The sequence below is a fragment of the Cydia splendana genome, chromosome 9, assembly GCF_910591565.1.
Source record: "Cydia splendana chromosome 9, ilCydSple1.2, whole genome shotgun sequence".
Lineage (NCBI taxonomy): Eukaryota > Metazoa > Arthropoda > Insecta > Lepidoptera > Tortricidae > Cydia > Cydia splendana.
In genome coordinates, this window is record NC_085968.1 from 9,057,518 (window position 1) to 9,081,778 (window position 24,261).

General features: G+C 41.0%; 1 protein-coding gene across 1 annotated transcript; it reads right to left on the minus strand.

The window, feature by feature from the left end:
* Positions 1 to 336: 336 nt before the first annotated feature.
* LOC134793562 (transcription factor RFX3) lies at positions 337 to 22,648 on the minus strand. The gene is made up of 16 exons (XM_063765173.1): positions 22,563 to 22,648; positions 21,505 to 21,606; positions 20,411 to 20,501; positions 19,490 to 19,558; positions 14,308 to 14,389; positions 10,752 to 10,966; positions 9,402 to 9,579; positions 7,964 to 8,036; positions 6,251 to 6,429; positions 5,614 to 5,749; positions 4,911 to 5,015; positions 4,300 to 4,491; positions 3,563 to 3,673; positions 2,990 to 3,162; positions 1,854 to 1,983; positions 337 to 1,001 (listed from the first exon to the last, which is right to left on the minus strand). The coding sequence occupies exons 1-16, from the start codon at positions 22,590 to 22,592 to the stop codon at positions 867 to 869; spliced, it is 2,001 nt and encodes a 666-aa protein (XP_063621243.1). The 5' UTR covers positions 22,593 to 22,648; the 3' UTR covers positions 337 to 866.
* Positions 22,649 to 24,261: the final 1,613 nt, after the last annotated feature.

The window sequence follows — 24,261 nt, forward strand, 5'->3', positions numbered from 1 at the left end:
AAACTAAACTAAAGTTAAAATCTTTAACTGTCTTGCAACTTGTTTTAATTTTATAGAAATATTAAGGAGGAAAGGAGACGATCGATTATCCATACAAACGTAGTCCTCATTTTCCTCCTTGGATATTGACACCATGGAAAATATTATTACACAATATAACGTATTTTAAACACAGCTATGCCCGCTCCTTCGATTTTTTCGATTTTGAAATTATTATAAAAGTTAGGAGCAAAACCAGAATTCATACAAACTTTTAAAAGCTCCTAACTCTTAAAATAATGAAAAAATCATACGAGCGGACATGGGTGTGGTTGATATACATCAAGTTGTGTCAAAATAGGTATTTACAATAATATTAATATCCAGAGAGGAAAATGTGGCCTACGTTTGTATGGAAAGGCAGTTTTGGGATCGTCTACTTTCGTCTTAAGGTTGAAAAGTTTACTTGACCCACTGGCCCCGTACTATGTAGCACTGATAGGCCCCTTACTCTGGAAGCTTAGCCTTCTTGCAGGGCAGCGGTTCGTCTTAGAAATAAAGGTTGAAAGGATTACTGGACCCACTGGCCCTGTACCTTATGGCACTGATAGACCCCTTACTCCGGGAGCTTGGCCTTCTTGCAGAGCAGCAGTTCGTCTTTGAAATAAAGGTTGAAAGGATTACTGGACCCACTGGTCCTGTACCTTGTGGCACTGATAGGCCGTTACTCCGGGAGCTTGGCCTTCTTGCAGGACCGCTGTTTGTCTTTGAAATAAAGCTTGAAAGGATTACTGGACCCACTGGCCCTATACCTTGTGGCACTGATAAGCCGTTTACTCCAGACAGAAGCTTGGCCCCGTACCTTGTAGTACTAATTACGTAGGCCGTTACTCCGGAAGCTTGGCCTTCTTGCAGGGCAGCGGCTCATCCTCGTCTTCGTCGTCGTCGCCCCAGTCCCAGTCCCCCTCGCCCTCTTCCTCTTCATCCTGGGGCGCTTCTTCGGCTACGTCTTCCTCTTCCTCCTATAATGAGCAAATTATTTTTTTATTTTTTTGACCAAGACAGCGAGAGTATGATGTAACACGGTTCTCGCGTGATACTTAACTACAGATATAGTGCGTAATGGTTTTCCTCAGTAACTTTAGTCAACCTCAGTACTTTTTGTACTTAGACTGTCTGAAATAGCAAGACACGTTCGTACGTTTCCGTGAAAATATGAAGGAAAACAATTATGCACTACATCCGTCCATTTCTTAGTATTTATTGGCTTGTTCTATCATTTCGTTATCACACGATAACCGTAAAAATAAGTACTCGTACCTAATCGCCATCCCTTAACGCGCTACGAAAAAGCACTCGTAAGAGCGTAAGAGCATTTCCACATTGTCCGATCCGATATCGGATGTAGAATCCTACATCCCCGTAGTCAGGCGGCGGGGGGCGCGCCCGGGCGCCGTCTTTAGCAGTCACGCACACTACAATATACATTATGCCTACACATATGGTTTGTGTGCCACCAATATTATCGGGCCGACAGCTGTCGGGGGACTCCGACATGTCAGAATTTATCGGAAGCGCCGCTCCGATATCGGATGTCGGAAGGCGCCTATGACAAAAACAGCTGCATGAGAGTGCCATTGGTATTACCTAAGTCTGCTTTTTTTGTGTTGTCTATCGTTTTTTAGTAATAATGATTTGTGTAAATAAATACCTACAGAGAAACACATATTTCCTACATTTTACTTCTTTCCGACATCCGATATCGGATCGGACAATGTGAAAACGCTCGGTTTCTAAACCTTCTCCTACTGCTTCGTTTATCTAGGGGTTTGGAGAGCCCTGATCAAGCCAGATAACTTGTAGTGAATACGTACAGGTGCGCGCTGCATGACGGCGATGGGCGGCGCGCGGTGGTGCTGCGCCACGCGCCGCTCGATCAGGTACGACACGTACTCGTCGTACAGCAGCCGGATCAGGTGGAACGACCCGAACGACGCCGCCGATCTGAGGACAATACTTTATCTATAAGCAAAAGCGGCCTTTTACGTTACAATTATGTAAAAAAATGTATGAGAAACATTTTCTCATTTGTGTCTAGAAGTCAGTCGTGCCGTGCCGATCGTGGGCAGAAATGAAGTTATCTTTAACGATTTTGTGGTTTGTGCACATTTTTTCCTGTCGAGCAGCAATAGCCTCCCGCGCGCGCGCCCTCCCCCCGCCTCCTCCAAATCACGTCATCGTGTTTACGCGGATGTCGTCGCCGGTCCGAAAGTCGCACCGAACCGGGTTAGTGTACCTGTAAAGGGTACTGAAGATCGAGCGGCTCCCAAGGAGAAGCTCCCTGTTACCAGTGTGGATGTGGAGGATTTCACAGTGGTATCAAGAAAGAAGAAGGCGCGCACGGCGCCTCGTAAGACTCAGTGTGGTACCGCCGAACCGGCTAATTCTGGCTTGAGGATTGCTACACCGAGTAAGGCGCTGTACGTATCGCGCCTGCATTACACCGCCACGGCTGCTGAAGTGGTGGAGTATGTACACCAGAAGACCGGCTACACGCTGAGGGTGTTCCAGCTTCGATCGCGCCACTACGTGCACTCAACTCTTTTGTGGTGCGCGTGCCGCGACCGCTGCAGGGAACCATCGAGTGCGTCGACTTCTGGCCGAAAGGTGTCGTGTTTCGGAGGTTCCGGGGCAAACTGCCGAATCCGACACAAGAGCAGCCGATGCAACGGAGCCACGCCGTTTTGTCGACTAAATAGTGTTTAGTTTTAAGTTTATAAAATAAAATAAAATACATATGTATGTTAGTCTGTAAGGTATTTGTAATATGGGCCTTGTTGCCTGAATTAAATTTCTAAATAAATAAATAAATAAATAATAATAGTCGCCCGCAAGCCACGGAAGCTAACGGACCCTTTTAACCACGATGCCTATAATATTGTACTAGTTTTGCGTTGCGCTCTGGTCTCGTATAGAAAGAAGACTATATGTCTCCAACAGTGATACATACCGTAGCGTGAGCTCGCGTATGACCAGCGACGAGTAGAACGACCAGTCGAGCAACAATCGTCGCGCTCGCGCCGTGTAATCCGGCCGGCGCTCGTGGGCCGCCAACGCGCCGCGCACGCACCCTTCCAGCCACGCTGCCCATTGCTCTAGCGTTGCCCCGCGGCCTAGTGTCGCCTGGAACGAAGACTACATATATTAATATACCCAATCTTAACTACGGTGCGAAGTTAGTTACTAAAGTGCGTAAAGCGTGGCAAATGATGTTGCGATATGCGACCTAAAAAAATATAAGTAGACAAGTGATTGCCACGGATGCCCCAGTCACAGTGCCACCCAGCGAAGAAAAAGTGTGTTTGCGCATTTTCGTTTTCTGGTATCCCTTACATGGCGACCTTGGAGGTAGGACTCCCTTCCTATTCAACTAAGTGTAGCACAGAGCGAGTAAACAAAGCTGGATGGGATGTGCAGCGTTCTTGTTGGACACTCGCCACTGATCGTACACTTCTTCGGCTACGCCAGTATCTCACTATGGTTATGGACTTTGGGTTTAGTCTGTTATATGTCGTCAAGTCACCTTGAAGTCGGCCTCGAGGCGGTGCGCGGTGGCGGCGCTGCCGCACGAGCACGCCCAGGCCGCCTGCTCGCGCACCACTCTGAAGTCCACGCGGTTCAAGTCCGACAGCATCTGTAACAACAATGCGGATAAACGTTTGGACTACGTAAGATATGGGCTACGTACGAGTAAACACTCGGAATACACAAAACGCCTTCCGGAGGCCTTTCCCGTATATTACCTTACCACATCCGCCCGGAGCTCTACGTGGCTATTAGCTGTCGCAAAATATTGTTTTTTTGATACTTTATTGCAGCCTTTGGATGGTGGATAATTTTTAAGGCATGTCAGTCAAGATTCGTTGTTCACTGGCACTGGTTCATTTGTGGTGCGCGTGCCGCGACCGCTGCAGGGAACCATCGAGTGCGCCGACTTCTGGCCGAAGGGTGTCGTGTTTTGGGGCAAACTGCCGAATCCGACACAGCCGATTCAACTGAGCCACGCCGTTTTGTCGCATAAATAGTGTTTAGTTTTTAAGTTTATAAAATACATATGTATGTTAGTCTGTAAGGTATTTGTAATATGGGACTTGTTGCCTGATTAATTTTTTTAAATAAATAAATAAATATTCGCCGATCAAAAACGGTGTCAACTATCTAATGAGTAATGTCCCAAAGCCTTCAGAGAGGCTCTACTGTCACGTACACAGCCAATAACCGGCATGGTGTCTACCTACTCCGCGTATTTAATTAGAATACCTGTTGGATCTGGTGCTGGTTGGCGAGCACGGCCCGCGCGGCCTGGGCTAGATGGTTGAGCGAGGTGTAGCGGCGCAGCGCGGCCGCCAGCGCCGCCGCCGCCGACGCCTGCGCGCGGCTCGCCGCCGACGGCGCGCAGCCCGACCCCGCCGCTAGCGCTGACTCTAGGCTTTTTGCGAAGTTGCGGATTGCCTGCCAGCAAGTAGGTTTTGTAAGTGGACGTAGTTTAGTAAAAAGGATCCATCCTCCAATTTTTGTTATTTAAATAAATTTATTTTCTTTTTGACAGAAATTCCCAAATTATTTAGACATTTTTGTGGGATTGATCCTTTTCTCTTACATACAAGTTTTTAACTTCTTGGTTTGTCACCGCGATATACTTATGTCAAGGAAAGATATGAAATGTGAATATTTAGTAATTGGGAAATACGCCCGGTGTTCCTGACATTAAACACCTAATCTCTCATTGACGCAATATCAGATCAGCAAAGAAAATCAAAATTTAATTCTAAATTTAACACTCATTTCATTGTTGGGTCATTATTAATGATACAGCACAATCTGTCCCTTTCTCATAGTAACAAATAAAGAGAGAAGGATAATTATCATACCTGCGTAAGCTGCGGCGGTATGGGGCGGAGCACGTCGGGCAGTAGCAGCTCCACGGCCCGCTGGTAGAGCTCCAGGTCGGCCCGGCGCAACCAAGCGGCCACGTCCTTCATCAAACAATTTCATAAGTACTTGAAATACGGTGCGGTCGAGTGGTTAAATACAAATAAATACCGGGCCATTTACAATCATTCTAATTCTAATTACACCGGATTGTCAGAGATATATTTGTAGAGACAACAGCGACCAAACGCAATGGAAACAGGAAGTAACTTTCATAAAAAAAGCACGCCGTCGCCGTTGGAATTTGTCGCCACGCCGCCGCGCCGCCGCCATCAAATGATCGGCACATCAATATTTACAACTTGTATTTGTAGTTAAAGCATGGAATTTATTTCTTATTGACCTTATGGTGTTTATTATAATGGGGTTGGCAACTGTCAAAGGTTTGCATAGATGGCGCCATCATAGCTTGCCCCTGTCAAATTTGACACAATTCTAGGGATTGATAGGGTAAGCTATGATAGCGCCATCTGCTAAAAACTTCCACCGGCCAACCCCATTTACATACCGATACGTCAACAGACGCGCGTGGCTACAATCCAATATCAACCTTCGTGCATTCCGAAAAGAGAAAAAATTCAAAGATCATTTGGATCCTTAAGCTTGTCTTAGATTGTAGGTAATTATTAGCCTTTATATTACCTTTCGTGCGGCAAGCCGGTACAGCACGCGGCGGCACAGAGCGGGCGGGGGCCTCCGCCAGAAGTTGCGGCGGGAGCGCTCCACGGCAGCTATGTCCAGCGCCGCCACGGCCTCAAGGAATTCCACCCCGTGCTCACTAAATACAAAAAATATATAAGCCAGAAAATCCTTACTGTATATGCAAAAGTAACTCAGACTATATTTTACTTCTTCATACCAAAGAGAATTTAGACTAGAGGAATATTGTCAAAGTAGATTATGTATATTTATTTACTGCCATTTTTTGACACAAATGATTAAAACTTTTAGAACGCCATTTAACTTTGATCCTTATTTTTTCACTGATATGTGTTAAATTTGTTAAATGTCAAAAAGTATCGCCATTTACTGGAGGATAGGCCAAAGGTATGGTGCCATCTTTTCAAGCGTATTCTATTTCAAAGTCTCTTTGTTCATACTTAAAATGAAATTTGGTATGGAGTATAAATATTTGAGTACATAGGATAGTTTTAATAGGAGTTCATCCCTTAAGAAGGTGAAAAGAAACTAGTAAGAAATAACCCTGAAAGTTAAACCTCTTGCTTTCCAATGACGCGATGTGAGTCAGCAAAGAGAATCAAAATTTCAATGTAGTTACCGGTGGTGGTCCTGCAGCGCAGTGAGCGACTCTGGCGGCAGGTCGTGCGCGGCGGCGGCGGGCAGCTGCGGCGGCGCGGGCGGCGAGGCGGCCACCACGGCGCCCAGGTACTGCCGGTGCGCCAGCCCCGGCACGCCGCCCGCCGGCGCCGCCGGCTCGGCCGAGCGCGACCGCGCCTCCTGCACATACATACCTAACATGAACACTGGAGGGTTGAATACCAGGGCTAGCACAGTGGTTGCGCGCCAAACAAAAACCTATTGATACTAGAACAATTTTAAAGTCACCTCGAGGCCTTGGTCACTTTTTCTTAGTATATGACATTTATTTCAGTTTATAATTTTAAAGTGTTTATAAATCGGCCCACAAAGACAGCTGGGTTGCGTTAACAGATCCTTAAACGTCAGCGCTTGCTTATTACTAATAACAATGGTTCCGTCACCTAACTATTTCTACCGCAGACAGTTGAGCTAGCCCTAAACGTTTTAAACAAAGCAATAGTAAGTACCGTTACAGTAAAACAGTTTACTTTAATAGTCTCAATTATATCTTATTAAAACTAAGGTTAACCCTTATCTTGGCAAGGCTCAAAATATGTTAAATATAAACATTTTTTTAGTTTTTCGTCACCTATACTATACGAGCATACTGGACTGTTAAAAAATAAGGGAAAAAATCCAGGATTTTCCAGTTTCGGAAAATCATATGTATCATATTTGATACAATGCCAATCCCTCAACAAAATAGTTACCTACTTTTTAGAAGAAAAATGTGGATTTTAATAAAAATAAAACATGTAATGCAACAGAAATTATCATTTAGTGCTAATTAAACGCAATCTAAAGCATCAGATGACTATTACACCTGTAAAAATAAATTATATCTACGAATACCTGATCACATGAGCGGAAAATCTGATCCCGTAAACTTTCAAAAAAAGTCGTCAGCAAAAACTTGAGTAAAATATGAAAAGTAAACAAATAATAAAGTCATAAAAAAATTTTTTTTTTTTACTTTGGGGGCATTTTTGCCATACACATATTTTTCCGTGCTACGGGCTACGGCGTAGCAATAATGCTACGGCGTGCGAATATACAGTTAAATAACATCTAGTACTTTTAAAAAATCAAAGCTCAATAACTAAATAATACGACAACTAATACAAAATACTTGAAACATGTTTTGTAAGCCCACAAATATAAAAAAATAAAAAAACATGTAAAACTATTTTGACGACAACTTGGCAATGTATTAAATGTAATACAATCCTTTCAATATGTACATTTCTGAGTTCTTGGCAATGTATCAAATACATAACAGTTTTCTGTAAAATTCTGTGTATTAAATGTTTTAAAATTCAAATGCATTGTAAATATTTATGCACTAACAGATAGTAAATGCATCAAAATGTAAATTATGGAAAAATATATACTAATCTAAGAATAAAATGCAAAACTTCCAGTGCGAACCGAAATCTGTTGTTTCCGTGACTCCATGTTGATTATTACTAATTAATTTAAAATGACACTTGTGTCTATTATTTTTTTCTATAAAAAAGGAGGGTAGCTCGAAATATTGATGGAAGAATTATTGTGTTAGGTAATAAAGTGAACCTGCTAGATTTTTTAAAGTTCCATGTATCACGGGTGTTACAATGCCAAGATAAGGGTTAATTAAAAAATCTGAGCAACTATAATATCATTAATATCTAACCTGCATATCTTGAACATCAGCCTTCTCATCGATAGGATCGGGCGGCGGCGAAGCGGGAACGCTGGCTTTCGCTCTAAAACAAAATTAGTATTTGGAACTAGTTAGTTTAGGCCTTATTACAAAGAGATAAGGCCGTGTAATACGGTAGTATTCTGCCCTGCTAAGCCAAAGAGCGCTATCTCAAATGAAAATTCATTGCTAACTTATACTTTAGTTTCTATTACTGAGAATTCCATTTTCAAAATCATTTGTTTTTGAGATAGCGCTATTCGGCTTAGGAGGACAGTATTGGTATGGGAAATACGGAGCTGTCTCATCGGTAGGCTAATAAAGCCAAACTTAAAAGCTAGCCAATCGTAAACCATATTGCAACCAGATAAGGTCCAGTATTGTTCACATAAATCTTGGTTATCAGAATCACATAGAATCACCGGATGTCCAAGAATTGGCACTGGCGCAAAACAGTTTCAGCTTGTCAAACGATGCCACGTTCACTGGGTCCAGTCGTTGGACAACCGACCTTAGTATGACGTGATAAGGTATACTATTGCAGTTGTAATCACCTGATGCCGTAATAGTGATACTTGGAGATGCCGCGCGTGCCGTGCCTCCTCGTCCGAAGGCCGACGAACACGGACCGGATCAGCTTGCCGAACGAAGCCGCGTTCACTGGGTCCAGTCGTTGGACAACCGATCTTATTGTGACGTGATAAGGTACACTATTGCAGTTGTAATCACCTGATGCCGTAATAGTGATACTTGGAGTTGCCGCTCGTGCCGTGCCTCCTCGTCCGAAGGCCGACGAACACGGACCGGATCAGCTTGCCGAACGAAGCCGCGTTCACTGGGTCCAGTCGTTGGACAACCGATCTTATTGTGACGTGATAAGGTACACGATTGCAGTTGTAATCACCTGATGCCGTAATAGTGATACTTGGAGTTGCCGCGCGTGCCGTGCCTCCTCGTCCGAAGGCCGACGAACACGGACCGGATCAGCTTGCCGAACGAAGCCGCGTTCACTGGGTCCAGTCGTTGGACAACCGATCTTATTGTGACGTGATAAGGTACACGATTGCAGTTGTAATCACCTGATGCCGTAATAGTGATACTTGGAGTTGCCGCGCGTGCCGTGCCTCCTCGTCCGAAGGCCGACGAACACGGACCGGATCAGCTTGCCGAACGAAGCCGCGTTCACTGGGTCCAGTCGTTGGACAACCGATCTTATTGTGACGTGATAAGGTACACAATTGCAGTTGTAATCACCTGATGCCGTAATAGTGATACTTGGAGTTGCCGCGCGTGCCGTGCCTCCTCGTCCGAAGGCCGACGAACACGGACCGGATCAGCTTGCCGAACGAAGCCGCGTTCACTGGGTCCAGTCGTTGGACAACCGATTTTATTGTGACGTGATAAGGTACACTATTGCAGTTGTAATCACCTGATGCCGTAGTAGTGATACTTGGAGTTGCCGCGCGTGCCGAGCCTCCTGGTCCGAAGGCCGACGAACACGGACCGGATCAGCTTGCCGAACGAAGCCGCGTTCACTGGGTCCAGTCGGTGGGCCGCGCAGTGTCGGAGGTAGTGCGCGTAGAGAGTCGACCGCGGCAGAGATACGCCTGCAGACAATCATTTATTTTAGTACAAGATAATAATCATAATAATTTTATTCGTAAAGCTAATTTACATTTACATACATCGTTAATTGGTGCAAGAGAGGAAGCTGAGAAGAGTGAGAAGTAAAACACTCCAAAGTTATAAAAAACTATTGTCAAACATTTTTTCGCAACTTACATTAAATAAGAATACATTGATCGTCCGCTCAAGTGTTTGTTCATTTGACAGAGCAACATTACGATAGGTCTCCATAGAAAACTAGTAAATAGTTTTTTATTTACAAGGGGGCAAAGTTGTTGTTTAACCTCCCGTGCTAATACTGAAACCCGAGCAAGCGAAAGATTCCAAAATTGAACCACGAGCGTAGCGAGTGGTTCGAAAAATGGAATTTAGAGCGTTGTCGAGCAGTCACTGCACGGTGCAGGGCGACGGGAAGTATGTGCGGCTGCGGCGGTGTAGCGGGCGACGTGGCCTCTTTGCCCACCGCCACGCTGTACGAGAGAACTGTACGTCGCGTACTCGGTACACGCTTACCATCTGCAGTCTCATAGTTGTTGAGCAGCCACTGCACGGTGGCGGGCGGCATGCGCGGCTGCGGCGGTGTAGTGGGAGCGGGCGTGGGCGACGTGGCCTCATCCGTGCCCGCGACCACGCTGTACGAGAACTCTACGTCTCGTACTCGGTACACACTTACCATCGGCAGTCTCATAGTTATCGAGCAGCCACTGCACGGTGGCGGGCGGCATGCGCGGCTGCGGCGGTGTAGTGGGAGCGGGCGTGGGTGACGTGGCCTCATCCGTGCCCGCGACCACGCTGTACGAGAACTCTACGTCTCGTACTCGGTACACACTTACCATCGGCAGTCTCATAGTTATCGAGCAGCCACTGCACGGTGGCGGGCGGCATGCGCGGCTGCGGCGGTGTAGTGGGAGCGGGCGTGGGTGACGTGGCCTCATCCGTGCCCGCGACCACGCTGTACGAGAACTCTACGTCTCGTACTCGGTACACACTTACCATCGGCAGTCTCATAGTTGTCGAGCAGCCACTGCACGGTGGCGGGCGGCATGCGCGGCTGCGGCGGTGTAGTGGGAGCGGGCGTGGGCGACGTGGCCTCATCCGTGCCCGCGACCACGCTGTACGAGAACTCTAGGTCTCGTACTCGGTACACACTTACCATCGGCAGTCTCATAGTTGTCGAGCAGCCACTGCACGGTGGCGGGCGGCATGCGCGGCTGCGGCGGTGTAGTGGGAGCGGGCGTGGGTGACGTGGCCTCATCCGTGCCCGCGACCACGCTGTACGAAAACTCATCGGCGCTCCAAGACTCCGTCGGCTGCTCGGCCGCGTTGACCGTTGCGACGCCATACACGGGGTAGGAGCGAAGGGTTTCCCTGGTAAAATGAATAGTATATTCAGATAATACTACGTACAGTCACCTGCAATAATATGTTACTCTTCGAGGGCCGCAAAAATATGTGATACGCTCTTATGGCTCTACAAATAAGATGGTGTCAGATATTTTTGCGGCCTCCGTTGTGTAACATGTTATTGCAGGTGACTGTACGGTCCACCAAAAGGGATGTTGGACCTTCTTCTCTTTTAAAAACTTACCCCCTTATTCATAAACGTCTACTAAAGTTGACAAGCCGATAATAATCGTTTGTCCCTTTCCGACGTATTGGTATGATGGAAAGGGACAAACGATTATTATCGGCTTGTCAACTTCAGTAATGTTGTTTAGTAATGAATAAGGGGGTTAGTACTTGGGTATGTATTTACATTATATGATTACATTGATTACTTAAATTTTTATTCATTAGTAAATTATTTTACTAAAATCATAATTATAGAAAAAAAACAGTAATCAACTACATATCAATGTTAGGCAAATCAAATCTCCAAATAATATGACTTAGATTGAATTACATACATTTAAAAACACTATAATCAAATTAACATTATAATTTACGTCACCTAGGGTACACAAAATTAAACAAAAATCCGCGTCAATAGGAAACTTTGGGCTGCAGTCATAAGTTTTCGCATCGAAATTAACCCACGTCATGACGAGGAGTTACGCCAAAGAGTAAAGTAAGTAGTTACGCAATAAAAACGGCGACTATACATAAGATGGCGGTACCGGTTGTACGCATGTTTCGTTTAAAATCGAACGAAGCAAGACATGCAACTTTATTCCAAATTTTAATAAATATTCGACCAAGAGCATGTCGCGCCATGCTCAGTGTAGGGTTTCGTAGTTACCATTCTGTCAAAATAGGCCAAACAGGGGCTATTAGTAAGTATCATGTTCATTACAAGAATAAGGGAGTACCTTTGCAGCGCTTTGTACGACTTTTCAACCGACGAAAAAAACGGAGGAGGTTCTCAAGTCGACGCGTATATTTTTTTTTTTTTATGTATGACCACGCATAACTTTTTACAGAGTAGTTCGATTTTGATAATTATTTTTTTATTGGAATTTTTTTACCGGAGTTGGTCCCATATAAATTTGGAAAAAAAAATCCAACCTTAAGGGTAGGAAAATAGGGGATGATTGATTTTTTCAATTACCGATTGTAACGTATGACCACGCATAACTTTTTACAGAGTAGTCGTAATAATAATAAAAATTTGGAAAAAAATCCTCCCCTAAGGGTGGGAAAATAGGGGTAATTTATGTATATTACAGAACAAAATAATAGTTAAAGTAGGATTATTAATATAACAGTTAATAGCTAAAGCAAGGTAGGTAGCTATTTTAAAAGCAATCAAAAATTAAGCATGTAATAATTTGTATAAATTATAGCCACTGAAAATTATAAAATAAAAACTTTTTAACAAAAAAATGTAACCGCCGAAAAAAAAACTATAAGGCAATAAAAAAACCGGCACTAACACGAAACGAATCGACCAACAAAAACAATAGCGCACTGAAAAGAAAAAAATAATTATTTTGTCTTCAATAACGCAAGTGAATACCTACCCTACAAGTATGAACCAAGAAAGCATGAACTATATATATGTACTTCTGAAATCAATCACACAAATCTGCGTATTTATATATTTACAATCTGTTATTTTTGGAGTCGGTGCCGGTGCTTCACTAAGGTGCTCAAGTTTGTTTGAGGCTGGCACCGACTCCAAAAATAACAGATTGTAAATATATAAATACGCAGATTTGTGTGATTGATTTCAGAAGTACATATATATAGTTCATGCTTTCTAGGTTCATACTTGTAGGGTAGGTATTCACTTGCGTTATTGAAGACAAAATAATTATTTTTTTCTTTTCAGTGCGCTATTGTTTTTGTTGGTCGATTCGTTTCGTGTTAGTGCCGGTTTTTTTATTGCCTTATAGTTTTTTTTTTTACTAACAAGGAAGGGTGCCCAACTGTCCGACTCCGATTTGATTTATTTTGATATGGGGTCATCCATTAATTACATCACACGTTTAGGGGGAGGGAGGGGGTCAAGAAAATGTGACATGTTGTGACAAGGGGGAGTCATAAACTTTGTGATGTCACTTTAACTTCATCAGTAACCGAAAATTTATTTAAATTATTTTATACGCTAATTAACATTTAAATAACAAGGTTTTGAAAAGATTATCGTTTTTATTCGTTTAATTTTATTTCTTAATCAGTTTTGGGTTATAAAATTACTAATATTTCTTTTGTCAAAAATATTTTGATAAAATATTAAATAAATATTTGCCGATTTCGTTGAAGAAATGTGACGTCACACCAGGGGGGAGGGGTTTTCCAAATGTGAACAAGTGTGACAAGGAGGGGGGGAGGGGTAAAAAACCTAGAAATTCGTGTGACGTAATTAATGGATGACCCCTATATGTTATAGAGTAGTCTAAAATAACGGACACGTATTTTTTTTTAGCGGCCCTGCTCAACCTGTTAGGAGAAAATGGCCTTCAAAGTACTGAAAATTGACCAAACCTTCTAATTTCTGAGAAGAGACATGTTCAAAAAATTGATAATTAATTACTGGTTTCGTTATATGTTGGAGAACATGAATAAAGAATGGGGACGTGTTTTGTCATTTCACCACAAACTCATTTTTTATATAAAAATATATTTATTTATTATATTTTTTTTTTTTGAGAAGCGCTTGTAAGAAGCGAAGATTATTTGCAATAACTCAAAAACGACTGGACCGATCATGTTCCCTATAGTTTTCATTGAAAGTATTTATTAAACTTTTGTTTCACGATCTTTTTCATATTTTTGAACCCATGGTTCAAAAGGGGGGACACATATTTTTTTCTTTCGGAGCGATTATTTTCGAAAATATTAACTAGGTGTATCAAAAATGATTTTTGAAGACCCACACTATTGGGACAAAACAAAAAAAAAGTAATAAAAAAGACTTGTATGGGAGGTACCCTAAAAAACTATTTTTATATTTTTTATTATACCGTTCTGTCGCAATGCATGATTTATGTATCCATGCCAAATTGCAGCTTTTTAGCACTATCGATCACGGAGCAAAGCCTCGGACAGGCAGACAGACAGACAAGGCGAAACTATAAGGGTTTCTAGGTGACTACGAAACCCTAAAAAGGCAGTTATCGTGTGAATAATAGAGATGCATATAGAAAATCGTTTAAAAGAAAACGCTCGCCCGTGAAGAAAAGACTCGCCTATTGGTGATCGCTGCCGGTAATACCGCTGCCGCATGCTGATCCTAATGGATTTGGGTAATACATTATGTAACTTACATATGAGTCTCATGGCCCTGCGTGTAGATCTCTTGAGGCTCCACGTATTGCACATGATAGTTGACCCCATTACTGCCCTCGCCTGTTAAAATAACATCAAATTAATATAAAGTAGGTGTATCTAAATATCTCTAAGCAACGCCCAGGAATTAAAGCCCGCCCATATACAATCAGCAAGGTCGAAGTCGTGTTGTCCCTTTCTAAATTGGAATGCTTTTAATAAGTTTAAAAGGGATAGCACGAGTTGCTCGGTGTCTCGCCAAAGGCAATGTTAATTTGTAAGTCGCAAAAGCGTAGAAGATAGAGATTCAAAGCGAGACATGATATTTACATCACTTAAATCTTATAGCAACTAGATAGGGTTCAATATTAGTCAGCTAAATGTATCAAGGTTTCGGAAATTTTATTAATAAACCTAGCTGTTTCAAAGAAATACTCCAATTTGTGAGCACGATGAAATAAGTAGTATAACTTAATTCTTATGTAAAGTTATTATGAACTACCAGTACCTGCCGAAGAAATTAATGCAACTTGCACCCTTGCAATACCAAATGTTTCAGCCTAATATTTCAAGAAAAAACAACGGGTCGCACTCCGGGAGTGCCGGCAGAAGTGAAAACTCAATGACATTGTAACAGTTTTTCGATCAGGTCACGTGTCCGTCTTACGTCTTACGAATCTTACGGTCACGTGACGTGTCGCGAGTTTAACATTTTTTCCCCATCACAAAAAGTGCACAGCGCCGCTAAAGAAGATTTCACTTCAATAAATCAATTAGAATAGAGGTTAGGATTTTAGGATACTGTGTTATTTAACCCTTTGAACCACATGCCTATTTTGTACAACGCGCTATCATAAACCTTATCGGAACCCACGAAGGTTAATATTACACTGTAATGTAAGGTTACATTTGAAAAGATTCCAGTTAAGTACAAAATTAGTCAGTCTCTAGGATGATTCCGTATTGGCTTATAATAGACACATTACTTAATAGGTATTGGTATGTCAAAAATTGTGCAATATATTTTAGCCGCCAATTTACCAGCTCAAGGAAATGGCGATTTATGGTAAGTGGACTGTCAAACGTTAGGATGTGACGACCTTTACTGCATAATGTATGGGACTGTACCATTAAACTCTCAAATTAAAATCCTAAAAATTAAATCATTAAAATCTAAAGTCTCATCAAGTATTCATTTGTCAATGACATAACAATACCTAATATGTACAAGAACAGAAAGTACATATTAGAAAATAAGACAACTTGTATAGAAATACAACACACCCAAAACCCGATTGAAGGTAGAATTATTTAGTTTTAATTAGAAAGGTGTATCTAATCAATTATTAATTGAGTGATATATGAGTTTCTGCACTTGTTAATCCTAAAATGTTAAATTGTCTACGTCTGTAATCTAACCACTTGTTGAATGTATTGAAAAATATACATTTTCAGTACGAAGATGGGCACGCTTATATCGTCTAAACTAAAGTGTCATGTGTCACTCTCGCACTTGTTACAAAATTGACATATATATATCTAAGGACGGGCTTTATGGGCAATAAAAATGGGGCCAGTACAGCGGTGTCACGCACACGAATTCGAGCCAATCCTGCAGTCTAACGCCAACACGCGATTGGTTGATGAGTTCGCATCACGCGCGTAACTAGTTGTGTTAGACTGCACGATTGGTTCGAATTCGTGAGTGACACCGCTGAACTAGCACCATTCCTATTGCCCCTAAGGCCCTTCCTTAGATATAATGTCAATGTGTTACAAAGTGTCGGTCACGGTGACAGACGATAAAAGAGCGACCATCTCAGGCCCGCTGTGGTTTTCGCATTATATAATTCTTATTGGACTTTTGAAAAAAACGAAATTAAATTTAGGCTCATTATTACAATGCACTTCTCAATATCAAAAACAGCCTCCATTTCTAATCTACACCAAGCCCTGAGAAGATACCGGCAAAAACTAAAATCCCACGGCGTTTATAAAAGTCCTTATTCAATAGGCGAAGTAGCTTAAATATGAAGAAGTTAAAAGCTAAACGATCAAATCCGTTTTCACCAAATGCTAATTGGTGATTATCAAACACCGTTAGCTACGCAGCTCAGCTCTCTGTCAGAAAACTAGCAACTAGCCTAATCTTGGCCGAAAATGTAAATAGATAAATTTTCAAAATCGAAAATGGAACCGAACCGGCGACCGTTCCAAATTACACTGAAACCGTAAACCACAGTCCAGGGTGGCACTCACAGGGGTAGTACGAGCGGTAGCGCACCTCCATGCCGCGAGAGGTCTCCCAGGCAACTCGACTCGACTCCGACTTCACACAAGAATATCCGATAAACCGTCTCGCTTAGGCGCAGCTGTCCCGCTCGCACGTATGAGGTAAGGCGGTGGTGGTGCCTCACCCCACCTGTTTTGGCTGTATTGAAGCCCCTCCTGGTAGGTAAGGATGCTGGGTGTGCTACAGGTTGATGATGTCGAAATAAATTGTCAAGAATTTATTTTAAGACGCCAATTTCATAACACCAGTTGCCCAATTACAGAATAGCATGACGGTTTTTTTTTTTAGAAATCAATATCTGTAACGGTTACCAGCAAAAGGAAACCTGACGTTGTCCAGCGAAATATGATTGAATTAATATTAGTTTTTGCTCTTTAAAGTCGAAAGTTCAAATGAAAATGATAATCAATGAAATCTTTCTAGAATTTATAAGTAGGCTTACCCAATTAGTAATTGGCTAATTATTTACTATATAGCTTTTCAAATTCCACTTAGAGAATGCTCCTACTATAAGAATAGATAGAGAAGTGATGAAAAAATTGTCTGTGTTAACGTGTGTGTGTGCGCACAATTCTTTAGGCATTAAATCGTGGTAGACCTCGTTTAAGAACCTAACCATAAAAGACCGAAGTCTTTATGAACTAAAACTTACTACTTTGGTAATACTAGAATTTATTCTAAGAAAACGGCAATTCAGAATCAGAAAGCATTACATCGAACATGTGGATTTTTATAAGGATGACAATAAATAAGCTTATTCTCAATAGTAAAAGTACCTAACTCGCAAAAACAGATTTCAATAATAATCCATATCTTAAAACAAAAACACACTATATCACAGCAATATCACGAAATAAAATACGACATCAAATGTTCAATAAACGTCCGCACAAATTGAGACGGCACGCGTCATATCAAAGGTAACCAGCAGGTGTATCGCATGACAACGAGATGGACCCCTCGCTGAACGCATTCACGATTTGCACCCAGGTAGATAATCTGAAGGGGCATCAACAATTATCTACTATTACTATTTTTTTTAATACACCCCTATTAATCCTTAACAAGCAATTGTAAACTTTATGCATGGTAGTTAGAGTAGATTTTATTATGAATTGCTTGCGTTTAATAAGGTATCTGTTTGACGGGTATGGATAATCAGATTTGAGTCTGTTTGGCGCATCAAAGGTTTCCTGAGAAATTAAATGTGCACTGGATTCTGGATTATTTGTTATAAATGTTTTGAGATATAGAGAATATCAGATCATGAAGAGCTTATAGCAAGCTCAGCTCAGGAAAATATAAACCATTAAATAGACGTTATAAATATTAAAGATAGGTAAAAAATAAAGTGCGAATAACAAAACGATTACAAATGAATATTAATAGAAAATGACAGAAATATGTAAGTGCCCATTTACTACTAAGGAATCGATGCTTAAATACAAATCACGTTAACAAGATAGAAAACAGGTGAATAATTCGTATCAGATGATATTTATTTAATTACACAAACGGGTCTACCGTGGTATAATTTCATTGTTTTTACCTTAAATTTTCAGCTGAGTTGCACCAGCTGTGGTCACGGAAAGACTGACGCGTCGCGGTAGACCCGTTTGTGTAATTAAATATGTGTACAAAACGCGAGAGTTTAAAGTGTTAGATGATATTATTAGGTTTGAAACGAAATTACACGAAAAAACCATACGAAACCTAGAAGATCCAAGCTGTCAAATGATATTAGTCTCGCATTTAAGGATTGGACGATGCATTATTTTGTCTCATGAATCTGATGATCTATCGCGCTCATGAAGAAAATATGGATAATGCTTTTCACATCAGTAAGAGTTAGACAAATAAACTTTTATTTTTTTACTCATCCCAACGTGTTAGTAACAAGTAACAGGTACCTACTAGTAAGGTACTTATATTATATAACAAACGACTAGTTCAGCCAGGAAATAAGACTTTCACATGTTAATGAGAATGACAATGAATAGAGTAAGGAGAGGTTGTCAGAATAAAAAGAAGTCCTTTATTGTGAGTCCTTCGTAGCTTGTACAAACAGCAACACTCCTAACTGTACCTCAGTGGACCTTATTACAAAAGGCATAAGGTCTACCGATGTAGAGTTACCAGTGTGAGCGATCAGCGATGTTACCGCTTGTACCGGTATCGTGGTCCGACCAATACGAATGCGATGCTGATCCAATTTTTGATCCGAAAACGGTTTGTAAAGTTTAAGAAACGCAGTGACTTCTTCGTCGTATTTTTTGGGCGTTCACTTAACGTAATTAATATTTAGACTACTCATTTCAGACTAAAGGGGCCCACAGATTACCAGTTCGCCGGAAGATATCGGCCTGTCAGTTAAACGCAAAAGGTGACAGTTCCGAAGAACTGACAGGCTGGCATCGTCTGGCGAGCTGGTATCTGTGGGCCCCTTAAGATTTTCTAATTGAAATATTTTTTTAGGTTTAAATCAGGCGAACCGGACAGTTCAAATGGAGTTCCTTTTATAATAGCCAGTACTTACCCCAATTCTTAGGACTAGGTTACCAAAAGCGGATACCAGTTTCCTTTAGAATACAACCGAGAAAGCCCTAAGATGTGGAGGAATATTTGATCGACGATTCTGAATAGATATCAAACGACGAAAGCGTGCATTCGAAAAGAACAGCATTCTTAAGGGGCCCACAGATTACCAGTTCGCCGGACGATATCAGACTGTCAGTTAAACGCAAAAGGTGACAGTTCCGAACAACTGACAGGTTGATATCGTCCGGCGAACCGGTAATCTGTGGACCTAATCGAAGATAAAAAGCCTCTTTTTATTCTGACATACAAGCACGTGCAACCATAACCATGAACATAACTAGAACACTTGCTTTCTTGGTCACTGTGGATCTCGGCCTTGACGGGCAACGGGCCGATCTCGTTCTGCCATTCGTCCTGCACTGTGCCGTAGACACGCACAAAATAACAAATAAAATAGTGCAAATAAACAAAACAAATTAAATCAAATGATAACGAGTAAATCAATCTTAAAGTGAACATCACGTTTCTCTATAATTTTTATTCCGAATCCAATGAAAGTAACGTTGATAGACTTGATAGTTAACCCGAAAGTGCTTGAATAATTTTTGTTTTGGCGTTCAGTTTAAGATCGGTTAAACTCAACATGCTGACAACTTTTACGAAAAATAAATTGATAGGGTAAAATACCCATTCATTGGCATGCAAAATAGACTATACTTAATAGTATTATAACCCAATTATTGTAAAAGTAAAAAATATGTAGGTAGATGCTATAGTTGTCTGACTAAACTAAAGACTCCAAAGATCTATTGATTGTATAAGACGTGCAAAGTTTAAGGCCTGGGAACTGAGATACACTTGTAAGTTTTACTTACGTAAGTAGGGACACAGCTATACTATAGAATGAGAGATGAATATCATTATCTCATTCTAGCAAATAGCTTTGTCCCTACTTATACGAAAGTAAAACTTACAAGTGTAACTTAGGTCTAAGACAAATTTGTGCTCCATATTTGACAGCTAATGTAGATGGAACTTTGCGGCTATTTCTGACTGACCACAAAACCTGACGCCTTACAGCGCCATCTACTTGAATTAAGAAACCGTGACACGAATTCCTGCGGATGCGATTTTTTTCTTAGACTCCACATCTTATACAATCAAGAATCTTTGATAGATACGAGTAAAAACATCTTGAAAGCCAATCTAAATCATAAATCTTATACCGACAATTCCATACAACGTGTGTAGGTATTAGAAGAAGTACTTACTGGCTACAGTGATGTACGTGTGCCGGGCCTCGGTAGTAGGGCTCGAGTGGCCGGAGCTATCGCCGTTCACCTCCACCACCGTGCTTGACACCTGTGGACGAGAGAATGTTGCGTTATTATTATTTATTTATTCATTAACAATATTACAATTGTGTTGAAAATTTATAAAATAAAACCGGCTCGGACGTGATCCGGACTCGCGGACATTTGGAGTACAAATCCCAAACGCGAAAGAATACTTGCTAGTTGAATAATAAATATGAAGGAGCATCATGCACCAACTACAACTGATGGACTGAATAACACCACTCAACAATGAATTATGAAATTTCCGATAGTATAAAATTTTGCGAACGTTTTAACGGTGACAGGCGGTTTGGTGCAGCACTGACCCTTACACTCTAGACTTGTAGACGAAGAGCTAGCTACGGTAATAGTTTTGCAATTTATAGAGCAACGAAATCCATCCATTGCATTTAGGGAATGCAATAACCGGCCAAACTTCATAACCGATTTCGGTTACGGTTATGCCCGAAAAATAACCGAATATCGGTTATAATCGGTTACGGTTATTTTCGACGAAAAATTATAAATTTACAATGAAGTAATTAAAAAAATACAATAATCTTTATTTTAGTACCTACAGTATTAGGGAATGTGAGTAAAAGTCTTCGTTTTTTAATAAAACACACCAAATACAGTAAAAGTAAAATATGACCTTGGACGTGATACAATATTCAATAAAAATATTTCATAAATAAGGGAAGTAAATTTGGTATATTTTAGTTATTAAAGTCCACGAATGACAAAAATTATAGTCACAGACGTCATAGCCACAAAAGTCAGGATTTTGTACTCATTAAATGATAAAAACATACAATTTAAGTTATAAATAAATAACCGAAAATAACCGTAACCGGTTATTCGAGTTTCCAATATTCGGTTATGAAATTTTGTCAAAATATTCGGTTATAACCGAATATTTCGGTTACGGTTATAACCGATTTGCATTCCCTAATTGCATTGTTCTCTATTTAGCTTGCATTTATGTGGAAAAAGGTCTCACTGCAGGGCTGGCTTTGTAATATACCAACCTGTTGTATGGCCTGCTGCAAGCTGATGGTGTTAGAGATCTCAGGTATGACGATGAGCTCCCGCACGGCGCTCGGCGACGCGCCGCCGCCCGCGCCCGCTCCCTACAATACAAAATTATTGATAAGTTCAAACTTTGAATATAAAATAGGTTCTGCGAGACGAAATGCAGCAAAATGGTCTAATAAGGTGGCCCGAAGATCTGGTAAAAATCGCACAGAACAGCAAGATGAAAGGAGATTCGATTCCTTACATTAGGGAGTGGACTGTGGCTAGCAAATGCCTCTTTCGCCTGATGTAATGACGCCAAAATAAGAGTTAATAAAATGTATGCGCCGATGGGATGGAAGACCATTAAGGTCACATCGGGTTTCACTATTCATTCCATTAAACCAGGATGTCCAGGTTGACATGATATCCAGGATACGAGCTAGTATACTGCCCTTTTAGCGTATTAAGCTTCGTCACTTGCTTTTACGCGCACCCCTCGCGCATGTTTGATGATGAACTTTATATACATCTACTCTGCTCCAAAAACCCTAAAAACGACTACTTGAAGTACAACCTTCTGCGTGCCATCATATATTAAAAAGCTTGATACCATTTTCTTCATTCGCGATCAGTGCCCTGTTTATCAAAACCTTGCAACTTGTAATAGGTACAAGTGGAGGTCCCTTTTTGACAGCTTTTATTAGAAAGGGACTTCCACTTGTATTACAAGTTTCAAGTTTTTGATAAACAGGGCACAGGTTGCTCTCCTGCTGTGGGGGTGTGGCTTGTGAAGAATTATGTTCTACCACAGAATAAATAATAGTACTAGGTACTGAAAGTTCTCTCTCTAACAAAACGCGTCTGTTACGATTAGGACAGATATGACCGCTAGGTGGCGCAAGCGCCACGCGCGGCCTATGGCTAGCCACCAAAATTGGTGTGGGACGGACGTATACTTGTAGCTACTTGTTGCGACGCGACGAAATCGCGGAGTGAGCCACGCCTGGTTCTACTTATATTATATATGACTGTGAATATATCAATTATATCATACACTGTACGAAGTTACCTGCGCAGGCTGAGCAAGCCGCGCCGCCATGACCGGCGAGGCGGGCGGCGACGACTCCACTAGCACCTCGTCGCCACAGCACTCAAAGCCTGGAACATTCCACATGCAATCATTTTAACCACTGAAATTTCGAACTGCCTGCCTAATACAGAGTACCCAATGTATGCTGGGTATATTTTTAAGCTTGAAGGTTTGGCTATGTAAGCTTTGTTCGACTTATGTGTGTGCTTAGATTAAATCTCAAACTAAGCCACCTTTTAGAAGACAACCTCCGCGCGACTACCTTACGGTTCTCAGGAGCCGTCAGAGTTGATTGGTAGCACTACTATACGTATTTATGCCATTCGAACACTGACTGGTGTTTTATTCCATTGTAAAGTAAATGGTCAAGACGCCCTCTACATTGAGCTTTTAGTTTTAAACCCTCATTTACAGAGGCGAACTCATAAAACTGCGGTCGAGCGTTCATATACAAAATCCTGCCATATCCAACTTATCATACTAAGAATCAAACTTATTATACTTAGAAGGAAATACACCGGATACCGCAGCGGTGCGCGTTTGATAGCCAGTATTTACCAGACCGTAGCTTTACGACCTGCACCGTAAGTGCGCCACAGAACAGTGGCACACGCAACGTTACGCATGAAAGGATCAATGTTGATATCCACGTGGCGCGCAATCGTGCGAAGTGTGCATCTGGCTTAAACCCTTTCTAACAATCCTAATTATTACAGAACAGCTTCATCTGCCAATATAATGAAGAACAAAAACGGGCCAGTACCTACTATCACAGCTGTAGTCACAGTGCGAGTGTCTGTTAAAGTTGAAACTTTACCCTTACAAAAAATCAACCTTTTACATGCGACTAGATTGAAACAAGGGTCCAATTTAAAAATGTGACGAAATTAGAACTGTGACCATTTTAGTAAGTGTCAGTAGATATAGAGAACAATTTAAACAATTATAAAAAAATTAAGTATTAGTAGAGAAGCATTTTCAGGATTCTCCTTTAATTTTTACCGTAAGAATAAAATAAATACTAAAAAAAGGTTTAAACTTAGTGAGTAAGTTTGATCTGATAAAGCACTTTGTTTTAAATTACTGTTAACTAGTTCATTGTTGCCTGCCACTTCAATGAAAAATAGTTTATAGTTTATCAAACAAATGACAAAAGAATAGGACATTACATTATACTTGTATTAGGTCTGTTTTAGTCTGATAGTCATTACATAATGCCTAGTGAAAACCAAATGATCAATTTGTAACAGATGACATGATCAGTAAAAAAAACTAAAATAATTATCGTAATGATAGCAATCTGAATTTTTTGATACCTACTTTCAAAAATACCTGATAGTAATTTGACTACAAACTGTAATAACAATAGTACAGCTTAACTTAATGCCCCCTCGACCAATTAATTAGTGCAAGGGTATCACCCCTTCTGTAAAGCTACCTGCATTGAGATTAGATATCAATATTGGGGAATGAAACAGGTACATATTACAACACCTGATTACTTTGAATAATACAAGATCAGAATAAAAAGGAAGCATAAACAAGTTATGTACTTAATTAAAACAGTGTTTATAAAAATATTAATGGCAACTAAACAACCAAAAATTCAATAAAAATATTAAATTGGAACTATTCAATTAATGAAATTTGGAAAGAAAGCATATCTAAGTTTGTTAAA

Bases quoted from the DNA above. Each gene is read 5' to 3' on its own strand.
- LOC134793562 (XM_063765173.1), bottom strand. From the start codon at position 22,592: ATGGCGGCGCGGCTTGCTCAGCCTGCGCAG. The intron at 21,607-22,562 runs GTAACTTCGTAC...TTTGTATTGTAG, and splicing joins GGCTTGCTCAGCCTGCGCAG to GGAGCGGGCGCGGGCGGCGG. The intron at 3,163-3,562 runs GTGACTTGACGA...TCTTCGTTCCAG, and splicing joins GCCTCGAGGCCGACTTCAAG to GCGACACTAGGCCGCGGGGC.